Raw genomic sequence first — 21976 nt, 5'->3', positions numbered from 1 at the left:
ATAAAAATCTTTTGGAACAAAATTCTACAGCCAGTCTGTCTCAACAAAAAGAGGCTGTACAGTGGACGATAAAGTTTTTATTTTATTCGATATTCAGGGTTTCAAACTAGCAGTAAAACTTTTGTTGTATGATTTATGAAAGTAATTTAATTTATGAATGAATTTTTGTTGTTTCATGTTAATTTTGCGCAATTCAGTACTGAGTTTCGCTCGAATATCGCTAGTTTTTTGTTTAGAGATTCGCGCTGTTTTTTCAGAGATTCTCGCAGTTTCTCAGCTACGCGCGTTTTTTGTTTTGATTTTTTTTCGGAACAACCTTGCTCATAGTACAAGTACAGTACAGCTGTTGTTGAAGCTATCAACAAATGTTAATTAGTGTTGATATATCAGTAGAATGAGAATGTTCGGTAGTTCGGCAGTTCAAAACTCGTCCAAAGCAGCAAAAATTACCGAACGAAGTTAAGTGTGTAGTAGTGCCAATATCAGCTACACTCTTACCAGCCGCTACCTAATTTTTGGTCAAAAGCTACCCAAAATCAACTGAAGTGCATCTCTCCAATTTTAGGTAACGAGTGATGACATCAATATTTAGATAAATGTAAGTTTACGCAAAGTGTTATACCATAACAAAGCACGCTACCCATTTTTCACGATCAAGTCAAAGTTTGAGTTGATAACGACCAAATCTTGGGTCGCTTATAGAAGAGCTCTACAATGCGTGATTTCTCTTAAAAAAATAACTAAAATGATTTTCAGTGTACATTTTCGTCGAGCCTCGGAAATAAAATTTAAGTGTGCTTATTTTATTGTAATTTTCACTGGCGGTCAACTAAGATTGCGATGCGACAAGATGCCGAGATGACAAAATGCCGCAAAGATAGCGAAACTGTTATTCGCATCGATTCAACCCCTTCGAGACACCAACCCAAAAAAATATTTTTTTAAATTGACCGTCAAATGGCAATATTTCTATAACCAGAATAATTAAACAATTATACTTTGTATTAATCGATGTCTTTGTCTTCAAAACCTCGTGTTTTTCTCGAAACATTGTCAATATTAGCTATAAAAATAAACTACCGTAAAAAAATTGTGAATGTTAAATTTTATAAAACAAACAAAACAAACAAGAAGCCCAACGCAATTTTGATATCTGCAATTTGGCACCTGTGATTCTGACGCTCATTATTTCGCTATTCTGCGGCGATTCCTTCGCATCCTATGTCCCGCTGAAAACCACTGTACAAAAAAAAACAAACTATCGGCGGATTTGCTTTAGGTTAAATAACTTGCGGAAAAGTGACCCATTCGGAGAAACGACTTCCGGTGAAATGACGAAACCGCCATTGCAGGATATTAGAAGAGAAAATGATTCCTTTGGAAGAATTGTAATCTACCAAAAAAAGAATAGCCCGGAATAGTAAACATGTTTGCTCTAATAATAAATCTTTGGATTATTCTTCAAGTCAATCTGGAAAAACGATTCAATTTCATTTTCAGATTTCAGTAACATTCACTCCCTCATTTCTATGCTTGTTTTAACACTTGTCTGGTTTACCGCCATGAAACGTTACCGGACAAGAGCGATTATACGCACTTTCAGGGGCTCGGATCGATTTATTTCAACTTATTATGTACAATTTTCTCTTCTTGCTCACAAATCAAGCCCTTTTCATGTTTTTTAATTAAATTCTTTAAATCTGAAATACGATGAGAAGCAACGGCAAAATACAAATCTCTAACTACCAGAGGAACATGCATAATAAATACGAATAATCTGAATCTAATCTCCTGAAGAACTCAGCGTTCCAAATGATATCCCGGCTAACGTGATGTTAGTATTAGTATATTAGAAAACGCTAGTCTTAAAAAAACTTAAAAAAATGTATATATTTATTCTTAAGAAATGAGATTAGATCGTTAATGTTGAGAGAATTATGTTTTTGTTGATAAGATAAAAATAAAACGATAAGCACAGATAATTTTATTTTATTTTGTAACAAATTCTCCCTCAACAACTCAGTGGTGTGTCTCGCAACAGATAAACAATATGTCCTACAACAATGGCACAATTTACTACGTGAAATTTCAGAATATTGTTTCATTGGAAAATATTGACAAACCGAAAGTTTGGGGATTTGTTTCAGTTGTGGTGTATGACCCAGTCGTTTCAACAGACTTCGAAATCGTTTCTTATGTCGCTTTCGGTTGATACCAAACATGACCCAGTTTCCCACGGTATGTTTGAAGGGAGTCTGATGAAAGTACGCTGGGTCAGTTTCAGTTTTCTCAAGCGAAAATGACATTAGTGTATCCTTTTAATTTTTTATGATGCGACCGCAAAGAAGGACACAGTTATTGAAAAAATGGGTTAACTAGTGTAGTGTTATTTAACATATAAAGACAAAAGCGAGAATTAGTTTTTGGAAAATGTTTATTTTTGTTAATAAGCAGAAATATTCGGCTTCCAATAAACCAAAATCAGGTATGTTTGATATCATTTGTTTATTTCAATATTCTAAGCTATGTTTCATGTATTGTGTTTGTATATAACCGTCATGAATAATCAATCCATCTGATAAATATTTATGTGTTATCGTGACAACTACTTTACCATACGCATACTGTAAAACGAGCAATGCATCATGAAACAAATTATTCCGTTTTCAGTTATTTGATCCACGAGTAATATTTTTATTATTTTCTATTATAAAGATAAAATATTTGCGTTTTGTGTGCAATGTATATATACTTCTTTACAAATAATTGTACTTTCCAACTTAACGCACGTAAATTACATAATTAGTTCGAAGATCAATACCGTTCAAAAAAAACTTATACAAATATTGAATAAGAAAATACAATTTATTATGTCCTTCTGCTTAATAAGTAAGTTATCATTAGAGTATCTTAATAAAAAAAGTAAAAGAATGTAGGGGTGGTTTCCAAAGCTATTATTGCTTCGTCGGGCGAATGAGTTCGCAGAAGTTGTCTGTATTGAGAATTTTTTGCTCATTGCCAGTTAGCACAGCATAGTGGACCTAATTGTTCCATGCAATCAGTTAACTGGAGAAACACAGTTGAAAGTATGTAACTGAATAGGCAATTGATCGGAAGATTTTTAGTATTATGAACAATAACAGCTGAATAGGAACAACTAACTTTAACTGGTAAAAGCTAATGACTTCATATGTACTACTACTAAATAAGACGTTACGGAGCATCATAGTTATTCAATATTGCTAAAATAAACATGATAAGTGGTTAGCATAACATTGCGTACATTGAGCTATGCTTAGAAGATCTACAAAGTGTAAAAAATATCGATTTCAATGACAAGTTTGGTCAATTCTATCTGATTTCGCACAAGATTTATTACAGGTTGTTGAACTCATTTAATTAAAGTGCCAAATATTTCGAAACGATACATTAATCTTGTCCAACGTCTCCTGCTTCCATGTTGTTTAATGGTTGTTTGAACTGAATACATTGTGAGTACCATTTGCACTCAAAATCTGAATTGTATTTATTTTTTCACCTATGTGATCACTCAATGCCCTTCTTGTTGTATTTATGCAATGCATACATTATTGTCTTCATTGATGCTTAAAAATAAATTTCCTTCAATCACAGTGTAACTGTTATCAGAATGTGTACATTTATTTATTTTTCAATTCACTTTTTTCAATCAGTGACAGTCGAGAATGGTTTTGTTTGTAAGAACATTCGAGTTTATCTTATTAAAAGATGACATTTAAAATACTGCATTCGGTGTACATTTTATGTTGTAAAAAATCAATCGATACACAGTGGTCCCAAACGAACAAAAACGGTCTTGGAAAAAATCAACAATTTATACTTTGCCAATTGTTTATGATGCATCTATGATGATGATTGATCTAGAGCCATACTATTTTTGCATGCTAATAATATAGAACACCTTTCTGAATACATCAGTAATGTTTGATAGTAATTTGAATGTGGTTATTTAGATAAAAACACGCCTCTTGGTTTATCTGCCAACAGCTTCGGCAGTTGATTTTCAGATATGTTCCACAATGTAGAGTACCCATATTCATTTTAACTCGTTTATCTTATTTTTTATCCCATAATCTGACTATTACCCATTTAAACCCATTAATTAAAACGAGCTTAGCTATCTCTTCTCAAAGCATTACATCGTATGTTAGGTTAAAAATGGGTTATTTGACAAAGTGATCATCAAGTAGCAATTCGCCTATAGAGATGCTTTGAGTAGCCCAACAATCGCTTATGAGCTCTTGTGTATTGGTTTTTGAAACCTGTTTCAAATTTAATTCAAGCTACCATACTGAAAACTGTTTCAATTATGTATTGGTAATTCAACTTATTACAGAGAGATTGTTCCGAACATTCATTATTTCATACTTTTATCATATTTAAAAAATGTAACGACCAGACTCTTGATGGACACAATTCTAAATATGCAATTATGTAGCTTCCATACAAAATTGTTGCGTAAATAGGGATGAATGCTGATGAAAGCAATAAATTTCGAACGGATACATCGATCGTTCCTTTGGGTGTCTGTTTATTGTGTCTACTAGGATTTAGAAGCACCATTTATGATGTAAGTAAATTTCACTGTATTGTAAAACATATCCAAAAATCAAAAGACATACATAATTGGAAATACTATTAGACGTAGGTTTCACATAACCGAATGTCAGTTCAAGTTGCTTGGAAAATTATTATGTGCCGTCTTTCTTTTTCGTACCTACGAATAATACGATATATCGGAACACTCAATATATCGCCAAATGCACTAATCTTTGCTCTTATTCCGGTACGCACAGATGATATGGAGACGAGGCAAAATCCGTTCGATATGTAATTAGTTGGGAAAAACTCCACCAGCGCTCTGAAAAGAGCTTGAAGTAATTCATTTTTTAAATGTGAAGTAGGTATTAAGAAAAGTTTAGCGCTTGCAAGAATGCGTCTTTCAAACAAGTTTCTAAAGACTTAAAGTTTTCCTAAAGGTGGAAGTATTCATTCGGAATGGCACTATAAGATGAGGAATATTTTTTTGATATCGATGTGATTATCAATACCTAAAAGATTTATAACGGTTTAGTCTTCTTGAAAGTGGTTTAGGATGTCATATTACCACTGACATATTAGTTAAGAACTCACCCACCGATCGGCACTGGTTTATGATAGACAGAAGATTATGCTTATCTAAAACCTGATGATATAGAATGTCGGTATTCACGGAAAGAATGTTTAAGAGCTCAAGTTAGTGGAATAGTGAAACAGTAGTTGAAAATTTTCGCACTAAATGGCGTTTGTCAGTCAGTGTCGAAAACCCGGAAGTCAACATATTTTATATTTAACCGACTCCAAACAACCTTTTCTATAACCAAATTCGTTCCGAAAATACATTTTACAGGTTAGTAACATACAAGTTTTTGAAGACATATTGATAAATCGGAAGACGCCATCTTGCATTTCAAATCGATTCCAAACATCCATAATAAGAATAGCTCGCACAGAATATACCACAAACATTATGTCCAACTGTATAGGATGTTCCCCCTTAAGTTTTCCGACTCTTAAGGGTTAATAGAGAAGGCAAAAACAAGAAAAATCCAAATAACATTTCGTCGCAACGCAACGTTTCTGAGATATTCAATTTTAAGGGTTTTGTAATAATGCGCTTATCTGTATGTAATAAATGGCCAATCACTTTTGATTCAGTTGTCCTACACACTTGGTTTCAGTGACGATTGATAGGTATTAAAAACACCTATCCACTGGTGTCGTGATAGACGTATTTCGTTTTCATTCTGGATTTAAAATTTCCAGTTTATCTTTAAAACGGATTGACCATTGCAGTTATAAAATTAGACAAATGTGTAATTCTGTTAATATAGCGACGCGAAGAAGTAAATGAACCAATTTTCATCTTACCCTTTGAGCCAATGCATCGAACAGAGATAGCCGATCTCCCTCTAACCAAGTATTTTGTAATATGAGATGATTGGTGGAGCCGAGATGAATGGGCGTACCGTTACCTTAGTATGGTCACTGACGTACAAACATGACACATAGAATTTACTCGCATATTTTTCATCGTCCATGTAATCATAAATCTTCACAATTGAATAAATTTTGAATCTGAAGCGAGTGATAACAAAATATCAAGTGCAAAGTCTGGCAATCTGAGGCATGAAATGTCAACTCTGTATAAAATGTTCAAAACGACGTACACAGATAAAAATATTTTGTGAATTTACATTTATTTTCATGCACATATTTGGAGCAGGTAATTGAATGGAAAGTTACATTACAAAACTAAGCGATTTGTAAATATACAGTCTTATTCAATGAAAAAGTAAATGCATTTCAATGTAATTTTACATCAATCATGGTTTTAAATCGGATTTTCGTTTCAACTGATGTTTATTTAATAGTACTATTGGTTTACATGTCGTGTAAGTTTCATCTTTTCATTCTGTGTATGTAACAATGAGAGATTCTCTTTGCTTACTTTCTCTTTTGATTATTGCGAAATATTCCTGCTTTTTTCGGTAATTTCTTCAGAGCAGGCTAAAAGATGATAGCTTTAGTTATTAGCGGCCCTTACACGATCATTAAAAGTGTCATTACTAAAAAGTAATGGCACTTTTAATGATCGTGTAAGGTCTACGAGTTCAGTAATGACACGAGTAATGATGGAATTCCGGATTTTCCATCATTACCAACAGTATTTCTTCTTCTTATTTTTTTTGTGGAAGTGCTGAATATCTTTAGAGCTATACGCGAAAAAAATGACAAAGTGTAGATTTAAATTGTTAATATTTCATTAACCTTAACGTTTCAATGGCAAATCAAATTTATTTTCAGCTAAACGAAAATAAAAATATTGCTATTGCTATTGCTGGAGTAGTTACAAATGCTCATCATTAACACTCCTAATACCAAGCCTAAAAAAGTTACGCGAAGCACCAAGCCTCAAAAAAAGTTGGAACGGTAACTTTGAGCTATCATAGCTCAGTTGTTACTTGACCAATTTCGATAAATTTTTCACCCTCGAATTTTGTGAAGTTTGTAGATTATTTTAAGTATATCATTATTGGCAATCTTTTAGGAAAAACTAATGAAAATCAGGTTTTTCCGTTCCAAGTTTTTTTTCGAGCTCAAAACGTGCCCTATCTGCATTCATGCGGCACCTGTATCGCGAATCGGATATTGAGAACTTCAACTTTACCGAGTCATAACTTTGTTGTTAGTCAACCGATCTTCAAAATTTGTTCACCATTGGAAAGGTAATAGTTCCAGAAATAAAATGCACTGAAAAAAACGTAAAATAGGGTTGTCTACCCAAAGTTATAATGAGAACTGTAGATAAGTGACCTAAGAAAAGATGAGACTTTTTACAATGATCGTAAATATCTCGAAATTTAAAGCGATGACCTATATATTTTTATACATCATTCGATTGCTAGTGATACCAGCTACAATTTTCGCTCAATTACCATTCCTGCACAATCAAAAGGAAACATTAAACAATCGATGAATTTTTAAATATATCTGAATTTTTCATTTTTTTTCACATGTTTGTATATAACTCAAAAATTAAAGCGATGACATGTACATTTTTTTGATTCGAAATATTGAAATCATTACCAAAAACAATGTATTGATGATCAAAATTATATATCCGTTCAAAGAATCTCAAGAAATTTGGTACAAATACAGAGAATTTGTGTTATTGGGAAAAATTTGCCAAACAACATGAAATCAAAACTTTGAAATTTTATGACAAATATTTTTTTATTATTTTAGTTGAAAATTCATTATAAACAAAATTTACAAAAAAAAAACTGAAACTTGGATTTCACTGAAAATTTTAAAATTTTTAGTAAATAACCTAAAACTCTTTTTTATATTGGACAAACGATCTAAACAATTTTTATGCACAACCCGAACGCATTTGATAACTACTAAAATTCTGATTTTGTTGTGGGTTTGCCGCAGAATCTCAAAAAATAGGTAAAAGATCGGAAATTTTAAAATTTCCGAGTTAAATTGCATTGCACAGTGGTCCGGATTCACAATTTAGGGGGACAAAAACATTTGTGGCTTAACCTTATACTATAGAGCTATGATGTCTTCAAAACAAATGATCAGTGAAGATAAGCCTTATGTCGATGTACATGGTATTAGGGTGGCTCTTATTATTAAGGTGATCCAAAACTTATTTTTTTTCGGATGTAGATAGAGACTATAGACTGCATAGACTGCATAGATAGACTGCATTTCTCGGCTAAATCGTAGATAAACTTATATCGAGCAGCTTTGCTGAGGACACCATAGTAGTATCTGCAACGGTTTTAGTGTTACAGTGATTTTTAAAGAGCAACTTAGGGTGTTCCTCAAAAAATCAGATTTTTTGCTCTAGCATTTATATTTTTCTCTTTTCGTATAGGTATCTTTGAACATCTTTTAGAGTTTGTTAAAACCAATTTTTTAATGACTGGCATATTCAGGTAGCGTTTTCTGAATCGAAGTTATGAGCAAAACTAGTTCAAAAACAGGTTATTTTTAAACTGCTATATCTAACATTTAGGCAAACGAAAAAAATGCGTTTCTTGTATTTGACAGAAAATATTTTCGAGCATGTTTATAAAAAAAGGCGGAGGAAATATTTTTTTATTTTTTTAAAATTATGTTCAAACATTGGGTTTTTTCATTGAAAAATATTCGTATCATGTAAGTAATTTATTAGCTATATATGAAAACAAGGTATTTTTGTCTTCTAAAGTGTCAAATTAATTCAAGTGCATATTCGGGAAGAAATCGTTCTGCATTCTTCGGAGAATGCAGAATGGTGTCGCTTTTGTAAAATCTCTAACGCCTCTCGGTGGTTGGAGGTTTTATCAACCGTGCATTTTGGCACCTGCAGATCGTTCAGCATCCTTTCGGGGATGCAGGACGACTTATTTTTTTATGTTTTGTGCTGTTTTCCCACCTCACCCAATTCTCAATTCCCTTCCATGTTCCTTTTATCCTTCCCTTCCCATCAGGAAGTTGATGAGAAGCTACGCAAGGCACGAATCTCCAAATAACTAGGGGAACATGCCACTTGAGCCAATTAGTTCTGATAACATAGGTGCATGGTTTCATTCAGTAAAAAGCATTCAAACGAAGAGGTTGTTTTTCGAGACGAAGACAACTGTAAGCTGCAAATAGATTAGTTGGTTGGTGCTAATTGCAAAGGCTGCTGCAAAGCTAATATTCGGGGCGATTCCAGTTTCATAAGTGCCTGAAATAGTGGAACTCACTTCACTGAGAAAGATGGCCTAACCGATTTGAGAACTGTTTCAATTTGTAGGTTACACTAGTTCATGCACTAGCTTTCATGTTTTTAAAAAATCAAACAAAACTGTTTGAAGAATACATTTTTTATATGAGAATAAGAGAGATATGAGAAAGGCATCATTACACAATGAGGTGGATATGAACAAGTTTTACTCAATTTCGTGTGATTTTTTTGTGCTAAATTCAGAATTCTACTTTTTCTGAATTGTTTACTTATAGAAAATTCAAATAATTTTCGAATTCCATACATTTCGAAAAAAATTCTAAGTTTGTGATATTTAAATTTTAATATTCTATCGATTATAATTGATGTTGTTTAGGATAGCGGAAAATTTAAGATATATGTTTTTGTTCTTAATTGCTTGTAAAACAAAAATCAAGCAATAATTTGTTTTTAATTGTCGTTGGTTTCTTTTGCCATGGATTAGTATATGAAATTCATATATTTTTACGTTCTATTTCTTATTGTACAAAGCCATTGAAATAATTTAAAATTTTCGTGTTGTCACAAAATTTATTTTATTAATAGCAACAAATTCTACGTCTCTTTGAAACAGATAAAATCAAAACGGATTCCAATATTTTCACTTTGATTTGCAGAAACGTTGGAACGCAATATATATCAGAAATTTTGAAATTTCCGATCTTCTACCGATTTTTTGAGATTTTACGGAAAACCTAAAACAAAAAAAAAACTATTTTTAGTAGTTAACAATTCCGTTTGGGTTGTGCATAAAAATTGTTTAGATCGTTTGTCCAATACAAAAACATTATTATTTTTAGAGTTTGGGTATATTTACCAAAATTTTTAAGATTTTCAGTGAAATCCAAGTTTCAGTTTTTTGTTTGTTCATAATAAATTCCCAACTAAAATAATAAAAAAATATATGTCATAAAATTTCAAAGTTTTGATTTGTTTTTTTTTGGCAAAATTTTCCCAATAATAGAAATTCTCTGTATTTGTACCAAATTTCTTGAGATTCTTTGAACGGATATATAATTTTGATCATCAATACATTGTTTCTGGTAATGATTCCAATATTCTGAATCAAAAAAATGTACATGTCATCGCTTTAATTTTTGAGTTATATACAAACATGTGAAAAAAAAAATGAAAAATTCATATATATTTAAAAATTCATCGATTTTTTAATGTTTTCTCATGATTGTGCAGGAATGGTAGTTGAGCGAAAATTGTACCTGGTAGCACTAGCAATCGAATGATGTGTAAAAATATATGGGTCATCGCTTTGAATTTCGAGATATTTACGATCATTGTAAAAAGTCTCATCTTTTCTTAGGTCATCTATCTACAGTTTTCATTATAACTTTGGGTAGACAACCGTATTTTTAGTTTTTTTCAGTGCATTTTATTTGTGGAAGTAGTACCTTTCCAATGGTGAACAAATTTTGAATATCGATTGACTAACAACAAAGTTATGATGCAGTAAGGTTGAAGTATTCAATATTTTCTATGCGACGTTTTTGCCCAAGGAAAGAAAATTGGAAAGCAGATAGGGCATATTAGGCGCGTGAAAAAAACTTGGAACGGAAAAAATCAAATTTTCATTGGTTTTCCTTTACCAATCGTCTGCTACAAAGTTTTGGAATCAATCTACGAACTTCACAAAATTCGAGGGTGTAAAATTTATTGAGATTCGTTGAAAAACAGCTGAGCTATGACAGCTCAAAGTTACCGTTCCAACTTTTTTTGAGGCTTGGTATTTGGAGTGTTAATAATGAACGTGTAATGCTAAAAAGTAATGATGTACAGTAATGCAGTAATGACGAGCGTTTGAGCAGAAGTGTCATTACTTAGTAATGACACTTTTAATGATCGTGTAAGGGCCGCTATTATTATCGGTAAATAATTGGAGAGGATTGCTAGGAGTGCCGTAATAATCAAAAGAGATAGTAAACAAAGAGAATCTCTCATTGTTACATACGTCGTTTTGAACATTTTATACAGAACTGTAGATAAATAAGACTATTCTTTATATAGTCTGCTTGCCTAAAAATAGTCAGTTCTTTTATGAAACAGAAATTTCATAATTCATATTTGAAGTATAATGATTAAAGCCTAACAACGAAAAACAATACGTGCAGGGCAATATGTTGAGTGTTCTAAGAATATTAAATTCGAAATACAGCAATTTTGTTTGAGGCTTCCTGAAGATCATTTTAGATTATGTTATCGCAGCAAAAATATATTTAGGAGATTTGATAAAACAAAATCTGCATCATAGGTTATTATGAGTTGTAAGTTCGATTCAATTGATGTTGATTGATCAGTTATAATTAGACTTGGACATTTCTGTTCAATATCTGATATTATTGCATTTTGAACTTTTATGACGTTTATGTTCGTATACATACAACTCGGAAAGTTTTAAATTTGAGCCTTTTATTGATTAATTGTTCGTAGTTGTCTATGGGCGACGAACGGAAATAGAAGCTTAGCACTTAACGTTTGCTTCTAGGTCTGAGCAAAAGTACCGTAACTCTTGATGGTTATGAGCGTGTTAAAAATTTGTTTTAAATAATTATCACCCCTCTCTCATTATGTCGTATGGCATCATCAGCTTTCTTTTAGTTATCGAGTAGTAGGATTGGAATTTAACCTCTCTCCTCATATATTTAAATGCATACGCCTGTCTGCTTTGTTGTAGAAAGCTGGTGTTTAAGAAATATTTTCTACTGGACCGTTAACGATGGTTTTCGCTTTTCATTCACTCTTTTTATCGCTCAAGCATATCTCAACTGTGTTCCCTAATACCATTGTTTCTTCTGCCTTGTTCATTCAGCATTTTTTGCAAGCATGCTACTTTTAGTCTCCCTGAATAGAGAATTTCCGTTTTTTTGTAATTAAGAATACATCCGCCCTAGCACTTTCTTTGCATTTTTGTTGCTTCGGGATAAATATATAGTTCCATGTGGACCAGTCCGGAGGTGGTACCGCTTCCGGCAAGCTTTGAGACAGCGCTTTAAAGTTTTTTATACCAGTAGAGGTAATGCTCGCCGTCCTCGACTAGAAGCTCGTCCACACCTAAAGTTGTACAGCGACGAAGGAAACCGTAGTTTGGAAGAAAGAAAAAGGATAATAAACATGAAAAGTTAAACTAGTTCGAGTTTAATTACTGTCGAGCTTTGTTCCAAGGCGAAGTTGAAAGATAAAAATACAAAAATATGCTTCTGTGTTTCTAAATTGTGTTGTCTTTCTTGAATAAGATACGTATGAGAATAAACAAATTTAATATTTCAACCTAGAAAGCGGCGATGTGCGAAAGATTAATTGTACACCCGTCCTCCTTGGGTTATAGAAAGCGGTCGGATGATAATTATATGAGTTTTAGACAAATGATGTTAACAAAAAATATGAACGTATGTATTTTCAGTAATGAAGTCCAGTTCATTCATTGAAGAGATATCACTACTTTGACTACATCATTTGTTCTAATTCTTTGCTGGAAAAAAGTGAATAAGCCGCGCGAAACCCAGCCAGATGATGGATAACATTTAGCCATACGTCTGGTTAAGTTATTGTCTTTTGGCTTTCTGATATTGTTCGAGAATATAAACAACAATTTTGTTACTGGAAGATATAGCAACTGTCTTGACTATCACACTCTCTCATTCGCTATCAATAATCACAAAATCTTACCTAACGGTGCAATCAACTGATTACCGGGTGGACTTTTCGCGTCCGGTTTCTCGGGTAATCGATACAACAGCCAGTAGTGATAGCTATGTACAAGAAAATTTTCAATGAAGGTAATTCTACATACACGCTGACAAGTATTCTATACCTTTTCGGTTCTTCTTTCATGCCTGCGAGTGTGTGAACATAATGCCCGTTAGGCCATTCCCGTGCCTCGAAAGCAAATCTTACAACGAGAAAAACTCATTAACAGGAGACATGAAAATCACCTTTAATATCTTTATCAGGTACCTGGAATCTATTTCAGCTGCCTGTTTCATCGCCCGGAAAAAGGTGGTATTTTTTGGGGATGTTAGATCCAAGCAATACTCCTCGGTTTCGTTGGTACCCACCCATAGCGTGTAGGTGTAGGAAACATTCCGCGGTTCGGCTTCCTCCACAGACGATGTCAAACCAACAGGAACGGCCAGTTTAGGTTCTCCGTTCTCGTAAACGTTGTCATTTGATTCTCGTATCACGTGGTCACACTGCAAAGCACGTACTGCGCCCAATCCTTTCCATCCTAAAGCGAGAATGATGTCTGCTGTTAACCCAACTCCAATAGATGCTTCCTATTAAGTATAAAAGCAATTTAATTAGTCGTATTATTATTATTGTTACTATCTTATTGGTTCTACTTGTCCATCCTTCAGAGGTTCTTCAGTCCAACCACCATCAGAACGTTGCTTCGAAAGTAACCACTCTGAAGCAGCTGTTCTGTTCCACTTTCCAGCCGGATCTGGTTCGAGATCTTGAAGAGCTTGCATTGCCAGAGCAGTACTTCGTAACGAACCGAAACTACCTTGAGGTCCTTGTAGGCTGGCCAAACCTTGTGCGGGTCGTCGTACAAAATGTTGTAAATGTCGGTGGCGATGATCGGTTACTATGCAACGCAGTGCTAACAGGACCATGGCGATTGTGTCTTGAAGATGTACACATTACTACAAATATTCAATTTCCATCAATAGGGATTATACTCACCCACATTGTTAACCTCGCCACTGGCAACATCCAGGAGACGTCGAATCTGTCTTTTACGTACATGGGTAGCTGAGCTACATATGGCTAAAGCAGTTAATGCAAATTCATATTCCTGTCCTTGATCATGCTCGTGATGCTCTAAAGTGGCTACTAGATCGTGGCCATGAAAATGACGCCCGTCTTTACATAGAGCTCCCATTGCCAGGATATACTTTGCCACTCTATCAGTATTCACAGGTTTCGGCATTGAATGATGTCGATCTACCATAGTTAATACCTCGATTTCCATCTGTTTAACAGACAACATATCTTCCAAGTCGGCTATTTCTTGTAAGTGATTGTCATTATCCCCTGTGTCACGGGCTCCGGACAATTCTTTCGCTAGAATAACCATGTGCGTATCGTTTCCCCAACTGTAGTCTGGCAATCGTCTTTCGCGTAACCAGTCAATCGCTTTCTGTATGCCGAGACTTTCTTTTTGATCAGGCCCTCCAGGACCAATTTCAACATCTACTGGTATCGGATCCAACAAATCCTGTTTAGTCGTCATTGCCAGAGACGGATACGTCGGCAGCTGCGATATTGTAGAGTAGTTTGATATGTATAGAGGCGACGATGTAGACAATGCGTACATCGGAGTCGCAGCTATGCTGGGCGTTGAGGTTGCTCCGGCTGATAAGGTTTGAGCTTCGGTGCTAGCATAGCTGGGAAAGGACTGAGTTGATATAGAAGCCAGTTGTTGCTGTTGAAAGGACGACGATAGTATTTGTGCTATGGTCGTTTGAGTTGTATCAAATGTGCTTATAGTTGTCGAGGCCGGTATCGTTGTGGTGTTTTCTCCTAAGGAATTAGCCAGGAGAAGAAAGGCTACATTTAGGAATAAGTTGAGCTTCATTCGTTGAGCCATTTTGTTCTGTAAATGAAACACAGAAAAGGTGGTTATTACATTGAAAATCACAAATCCGATTCTTCAGGCTCACGTTATGACTATGATGATTATGATTAATTAACAAAGAAAATGACGTTACTAATATGAGATTGAAATGTATGTTTTCCGTTATTGATGACGACATGATATTTAATTTCTCTAAAATGGCCAAGCCAATGATGTCCATAGCTTACTGAAGAAATAGCCATGTATTCAGTTTTCCCGACAATCAGTTACAAATGTTTTAATTTTAACTATTGATCTAGATAATGTAGATCTTCGTTGCGATCTACAACAGTGCCACTCAAACAGTCGTTTGGGTTCCGCAAGGTCTTCAAAATACTTCTCAGTGGCGACGAAAATCTCCTCGCGCGAGCTGATTGTTTTTTTTTTTTAATTTTAGGAATACAACAATTGGAACACTTCTGACACAGTTTCCACAGGTGTAAAACATACATTTTCACCCATACCGTTGAAATCACATGTGAATTAATCAGAATATAACAAAAATAAATTTCCAATTTTAACCTATACCAAAACAACAAGTGGGCGTAATGAGATTACACCACCTAACACAGTGTCGATCGCGGCGACATCTGCAAGTGTTCGCCTGGCTGCCCATTAAACATTTTACACACAGCTCATACTCGATCCTATACATTTGTCGTCTCAAATTAAAAAAGTGGTTGTATTTCTCTTACCATCCGTCTTAAGCGTTCTATTGTATTATCTCTACAAATAAGTGCACAGGTATAATTTAATAATCATGGATTAAGGACTTTTCACACTTTTCCGATCCGGTTCAATACGGGCAGAGTTCCGTGCATGACGCCAATATTCTTCTGCACGTTATAATGTTTGTATTCACTCTTATCTGGCACTGTTTCGTGTCGGTCCTGAGCTGGCCAAGTGTGAATATACTCATTGAAACGTGTGGAAGAAACCAGTACTGAAACGGACCTGAAAGATTTGAAGAACCATTGATAGGGTAAATCTGGGTGAAACGCTGCGTCGGTATAGATGACGCACTTCATCGATTCGATGTATTGGCTTGAGTCTATGTGTGAGTGTGTATTTCGCCGCACAAAAGAAAACGTAATTAGTAGCGGCTCTTTTCTATCATTCAAGAAAGTGTTTTTATTAACTAACATATCATTCAATAAGTCGTGTGGCTGACACCAAATTGGGTGACACATCATTGGCAAATCAATATGACATTTATGAAGAACCAACTTTCAAAAGACTATGTGTGAAATTTCATGACATTTCATTAGTCAGAAAAAGTGACAGCCATTCGAGTGAAGTTGCAAAAATGGATTCAAAAAAAATCCGTGTGTTAATTTATCATTCTGAATGAAAAAATACTGTACAAGCTTAGCAATGGCTTCTAAAGTATTATCCAGACTCTTTTCCATCGGAAAGAATCATTTGTTATTAGTTTGCTGAATTTAAACGTGGTCCTACAGACGCCGATGATGGTAAACGTTTTGGTCGTCCAATTGAAGTGGTTACTTCAGTAAACATAAGAAAGTCCACAAATTGGTTATATCGAACGGTAAATTGAAATTGCGTGAGATAGCAGATGCCGTAAAGTTATCAAGAGGCAATTTACAATTTTACATGAACATTTGATCATAAGAAAACTCTTTTCAAAGTTGGAGTCGCGTTTACTCACAGTCGATCAAAAAAAAACACGAGTTGATGATTCAGAGCAGTGTTTGGCCATGTTTACAAATAATGAATCCGGTTTTTCACGTCGATATGTGACAATGAATGAGGTATGGATCCATCTTTTCACTCCGGTATCAAAACTATCATCATCTGAGTTGGCAGCAGATACACCATGTCCGAAGCGTCTAAAGCATTACAGTCAGCTGGGAAGGTAATAGCATCAATATTATGGGATGCACATAGTATAATCTTAATCGACTATTCAGTATCGCTAGATCGTTTCAATGCAAAAATTAAAGACAAAAGACAAATCTTTTTACAAGCATCGAGAGGTTAGAGACGTGTTGGAATGATTGTATTACTCTTGAAAGAGATGACATTGATGAATAATCGATTTTTGGATTTATTTTTCTAAATTACACCACTTTTTCAGTTATGTGTTATTTATTCTTGATCATGTTACGGAGGCTGTCAAATTTGTAGCGAAGTTTTTGAAAATAGGTTTGCTCTCGGTGTCAGGCCCGTACCCAGGATTTCATTTCGGGAGGGGCCCGAAGATTGAAAAATAATTTTACTGAAGATTGCTCATGCACCTAATTCTCGGTGTGCTTTTTGCGGTTGTTTTTTACACACACTTTAAACATTTCCTCTGAACTGAAATTGTATAACATTTCAATACGTTTACTGTCTTGTTATTCCTGTCTGACATGTCTGAGACATTCTAAAAAATTATATGTTTTTGATTTCGAGAGGGAAACGGGCCCCTCGCCGAGACGCTCCATCTACCTACTATAAGCACTTCAATAGGATACTGCTACTTAAATGAAAAAATGATGTGAAATAGGTACAAAAATGTTTTTCTTTATTAAACAATTTTTGACGATTCATGCATTAATTAGACGAGAAAAACAATGAAGTAAAATTTTTTGATGAGCAATCTATTTGACCATGTACATGAAAATTTTCCTTCTGATCGCTTGATGATTATGTTTGCTTTCAAGTTGAAAACCAACGATACATGTTATCCTTTTTATGTAAAAATATCGAACATTCATTAAATAACATAATGTAATGTAAGTAGCCTCTCTTCTCCTACGTTTTCTATGTGCGGCTGTGGCATCTTACCCGGATTTGAATTTTTATTTCAAATATTATGAACAATTTTTTGTACCTCAAAATAATTTTTCAGTATGTACTACAATCCTTCAGCGTTTCATAACAATAAATAATGTAATTCAGTGAAAAAATTTTGAGAAGTATCGCATTTGAAGAAAGTGTGGATTTTCCCTACAGAGATTCAAATCTTAATATAGAACCCTTAAAATTTCTCCCGATGAGAGCACTGAAAGACAACGTTGCTGCTAAACGAGATTTTTTGTTTGTTTTTAGTTTCGAGTAACACTAGAATAGTATAGAAAATTGCCTCATATGGAAACATTTGAAAAAGCAAACAGTTAAAAGGAAAAATCTATCAAAAGCGACACTTATTATTTCGAAAATTCAAATCCTTTGTTACACCTTTTCACAGAGTTCATCTATTGGAGAACTGCTTACCACGTAAAGAACGTAAGATAACGTTCGTATATTTTCCCAAGATACCATCAACCGTTATTGACATGAATGAAGACATGTACATAAGGAAAGCCGTGAAAAAAGCCAACGAGAATGTGCTTCAACATTCCCATCTACTCGTCACGTCGCTGCCACAATGAACTGAAAGTGGAAAGTTCGTGGGCGAGATATTTCTCGGAAATTCTTCAACATTGGTACTAATGGCAGTCGGAATGATGGTAGCTAGGAAGAAAAAGCATACAGTCATGGAGAAGAATAGGTGTAAGTAAGTGAGAAAGGAGGAAGATTAATATATATGTAATTATTGTGTAAGTAAGCAAATTATATAAAACGAGCAATTCTCCGAACTTCAACGTTGCTAGTTAAAAATGCCTCTATTTGTACAACACTCGCATTATCATTCGCAGTTTCATTGGTCGCACTAGGTAACACTTGGGCTTAATGAAAATACAATGTTACGCGTATTTAATTTATGGTTCAAAATAATTATGCATAGCATTTTTACATGAAGTACAATCGATTTGTTCGATATGAGTATGATAAATCAATTTATAAAACGAATACAAATGCAAAAAGTGACTCTAATTTTTGTAATTAGTTTACCAAGTTCCAAATCAAAGTATATGCAGACTATGACTTTAAACGACTTTTAATTCCCAGATTTAACCAGAAGTTGAAATTCGACGAATGTTGAAATCCTTTAAATAGTAGAAGGATACAAATTTGGATTTATGAGATTACTACAATGATGACATTATTGCTTCGAACCCCTTTTATCCTTATTGCGGTATAGAATTAAATTACTCAGGAATAGCCAGCAACGAGAAAAAGGCAAAATAACAAAACCGCCTACCAGTGGTCAACGTAACAGTTTCCAGCTTTCGTTTATCTACAGATATGTTTGATACACGGATTGCACTGCTGGTTGCAAACATACATCAAACCACTTGGCCACCACTCCCCCCACGGCTTACTGTATGAGTCAATTAACCGAATCTTCCGCCGAATTCAATGCAAACTATGCCTCCCATCATTCATTCGACATCCGGTTGTTGTTTTCCATGTACGCTGATGAGTGCATATCGATGTTGTCGTTCATCGAAGCAAGAGCAAAATGTCGTTGGCCTATTTACAGTTCCGACATTTTCCATAGCCACTAGATATTCGTCATTTCTACGTGTCGTTTAGAATTGGGTTAGCGATGAGCATGTTTGAGCACATCCAGAGTGCGTTAGTCAGCTCACGGAACAACTACAGCCCCTTTTGGTTTATCATCATCCCTTGTCTGCCGTGAAAGTAAAATGAAAAAAAAACAGAATGTGAAATCAATCACTCCATGTCAGAGTGACGAAAATATGGTAGCGAACTGTTGTTTTTTTTCTTGATATGTTTGTAAAATAGCCGGGTTGTCGACAGCTCTGACATTTAATACTGAATAACTTGTTGGTACAGTGGTAACATGCTTTACCGAAAAATGAGGCCTTAAATTTATAACAACAATTGGATAGTACTGCTGAACGTCACCAAAAAGGAATTATTCATTTATATATTCCATCAAGCAAATGTAGACAACAGAGAATTGATTTACAATGTTTATTTTATGAAATTGATACACTTCATTATTCCTACGATTTGGTCTTAGATATTGTTTTTGCCTTTCTTATTTAGAAAGGTTATGCAATCACTGTGAAATCAGATTGTTTATCCGAGACCCGATTATCATACACCATTCGAATCTGTGCGTCGAGATCAGAAAATGTCTGTATGTGAAAAAATAATAATGAAATTTACACAACATGTAAATCAATAGTACTATTGAATAGACTTGAGTTGAATAGAAAATTTTTCTCGAAAACCATGAGCAATATAAAACTTAATTAGAATGCATAGATTTTTCGATGAAAAAGACTGTAAATTTAAATTAACGTTAAGCTTTGCTTCTAAAGTATGTTAAAATATATAAAACTGCAAAGTATCTTCGAAATCAATTTCCTGCTCCGAAAATGTACATGAAAAAAAAATGTAAATTCATAAAATATTTTTATTAGTGTAAGTGTATGTATGTAACATTTTTGTGCACTATTTTTTCTCAGAGATAGCGGAACCGATTTTTACAAACTTATTCAAATGAAAGGTCTTTTGGTCCCATATTAGGTTCCTGAATTATATTTGACTCCGATTTCCGGTTCCAGAATTACAAGGTGAAATTTTCAACAAAAGTGAAAAAAATACACTAATTTTTAGAAGAGAATAGAAAATTTACTCAGCCATAATTTTCATAAACTTAAATTTAAATGCACGGTTTTTTCAGAAACATTAGATTATTTGAATAAATTTAAAGTGTAGAATTACTACTCATGAGAACCAATAAACGGACACGAAAAAAAGGTTCCTAATAAAAAAAATGAACGGTTTTATGAAGAAAAACTCTTGAATTTTATCCAGAAGCGACTTCCGGTTCTGGAATTATAAGGTGTTAAGACCGTTGTTCAAGCGCGGCGAAACGAAAAAATGAAAAAATCCTTATTTCCCACAACAAGGTTTACAAATTGAAAATAAAACGAACTTTCTTGTTTTTATTCAAAATTCAATGGAAAAATAAATAAATTAATGTGAACTTACCAAAAAACCGGTACCCATGCGATACCAAAATCTCTGAACAACAATTAAAGGAGTTTTGAAGCATCCCTTAGCAATATTTATAAAATATGCGTAATATGAAAAATGCATCATTACACTACATATTTTGATTTATCTGAAATTAACTTCTAGGATAGCGACGGAGAGCATGAAAGCAAGGATTCCAAATGCAGCTTTGCGGTGTTCTCTGAGTTTATGATCATGCAGTGAATAATAATGATTGTTATTATTATTATTATATTTTTTTTATTTTTAATTTTTATTATTTCTATCATTATAACAGTGTATACAGAAAATGTAATGCGAAGTTAACTAAATTTGAAATTTGAGTTAACCACAACGATTTATTTTATCGAAACAGCCACAAATGAATCCGATACGGAAATCTAAATACTGTTGCCTCAGTAAACAACAACATATTTTTTCTTTGATAAGTGAGTAAATATATTTTAATAAATATTTTATTAGTGCGTTTTTGTCAACTTCCTGACAAATAACTTATTAGTAAATGGAACTCAACTTTCTTATTAGTAAAAGCGGACGTCATTATTTCTAGTGCCTTGAATGTAGAAACTTGTTAGTTCTAATAAAAGATTGGATTATAGAATTAGTAGATATTTTACATTTTTCGGTAAAAAAAAAATGATTTCTTTATATCAATGGTTTATTATTGAATTTTATAATGTTCATATCTTACCACCAAATTTTATAAAATACACAAAAACCTTTTACATGGATCTGTCACCTACTAAAAATAACTCCATTTGTCTACAAGTCTGAATCCTACAATGATTTATGATTCATCAATTTTTTTCAACGTAAAATTGCCATAACTAAGCTCAGTCTTTGCAATGACTGTGCGGAAAAACAGACTGACAAAGTGAAATGAATGAAAACTCGCAGAAGAGAAGATTTGGAAAAAGATACACCTAGAGGCAGATCTCGAACCTGTGTTCTTATGCATTCCGTGTACAGGCGTTTACAATTTCCGTTGCCCTGACTTCTCAATCTGTTTTCCCGCCTCGGCATTGCAAAGTATAAGCCCCGTTGTTTTGATAGTAACGAGTGGTTTGATGTTCCATTCATCTGGTCAACATAGAAATATCTTTCATCAAATATTTTGA

At 33.9% G+C, this 21976-nt stretch overlaps 1 protein-coding gene across 4 annotated transcripts in view; it reads right to left on the bottom strand.

Annotated features, from left to right (window-relative positions):
* Nucleotides 1–2486: 2486 nt before the first annotated feature.
* The window catches only part of LOC131439592 (uncharacterized protein CG3556), a 43856-nt gene continuing 24366 nt past the window's right edge, over nt 2487–21976 (bottom strand). For 3 of the 4 annotated variants that reach the window (XM_058610798.1, XM_058610795.1, XM_058610797.1), the window contains exons 3-8: nt 14042–14954; nt 13699–13982; nt 13313–13632; nt 13170–13247; nt 13025–13107; nt 2487–12409 (exon numbers count right to left, since the gene is read on the bottom strand). In XM_058610798.1, the coding sequence (XP_058466781.1) occupies nt 12348–12409; nt 13025–13107; nt 13170–13247; nt 13313–13632; nt 13699–13982; nt 14042–14948 (1734 nt within the window). In that variant the 5' untranslated portion in view covers nt 14949–14954 and the 3' untranslated portion in view covers nt 2487–12347. Of the gene's footprint in view, nt 12410–13024; nt 13108–13169; nt 13248–13312; nt 13633–13698; nt 13983–14041; nt 14955–19065; nt 19498–21976 lie in introns of all 4 variants that reach the window. The other variant, XM_058610796.1, reaches the window with a different exon arrangement.

Source organism: Malaya genurostris, chromosome 3, assembly GCF_030247185.1.
Source record: "Malaya genurostris strain Urasoe2022 chromosome 3, Malgen_1.1, whole genome shotgun sequence".
Taxonomy (NCBI): domain Eukaryota; kingdom Metazoa; phylum Arthropoda; class Insecta; order Diptera; family Culicidae; genus Malaya; species Malaya genurostris.
The sequence above is the reverse complement of the archived record's forward strand: the minus strand, read 5'-3'. Positions and strand labels throughout refer to the sequence as shown.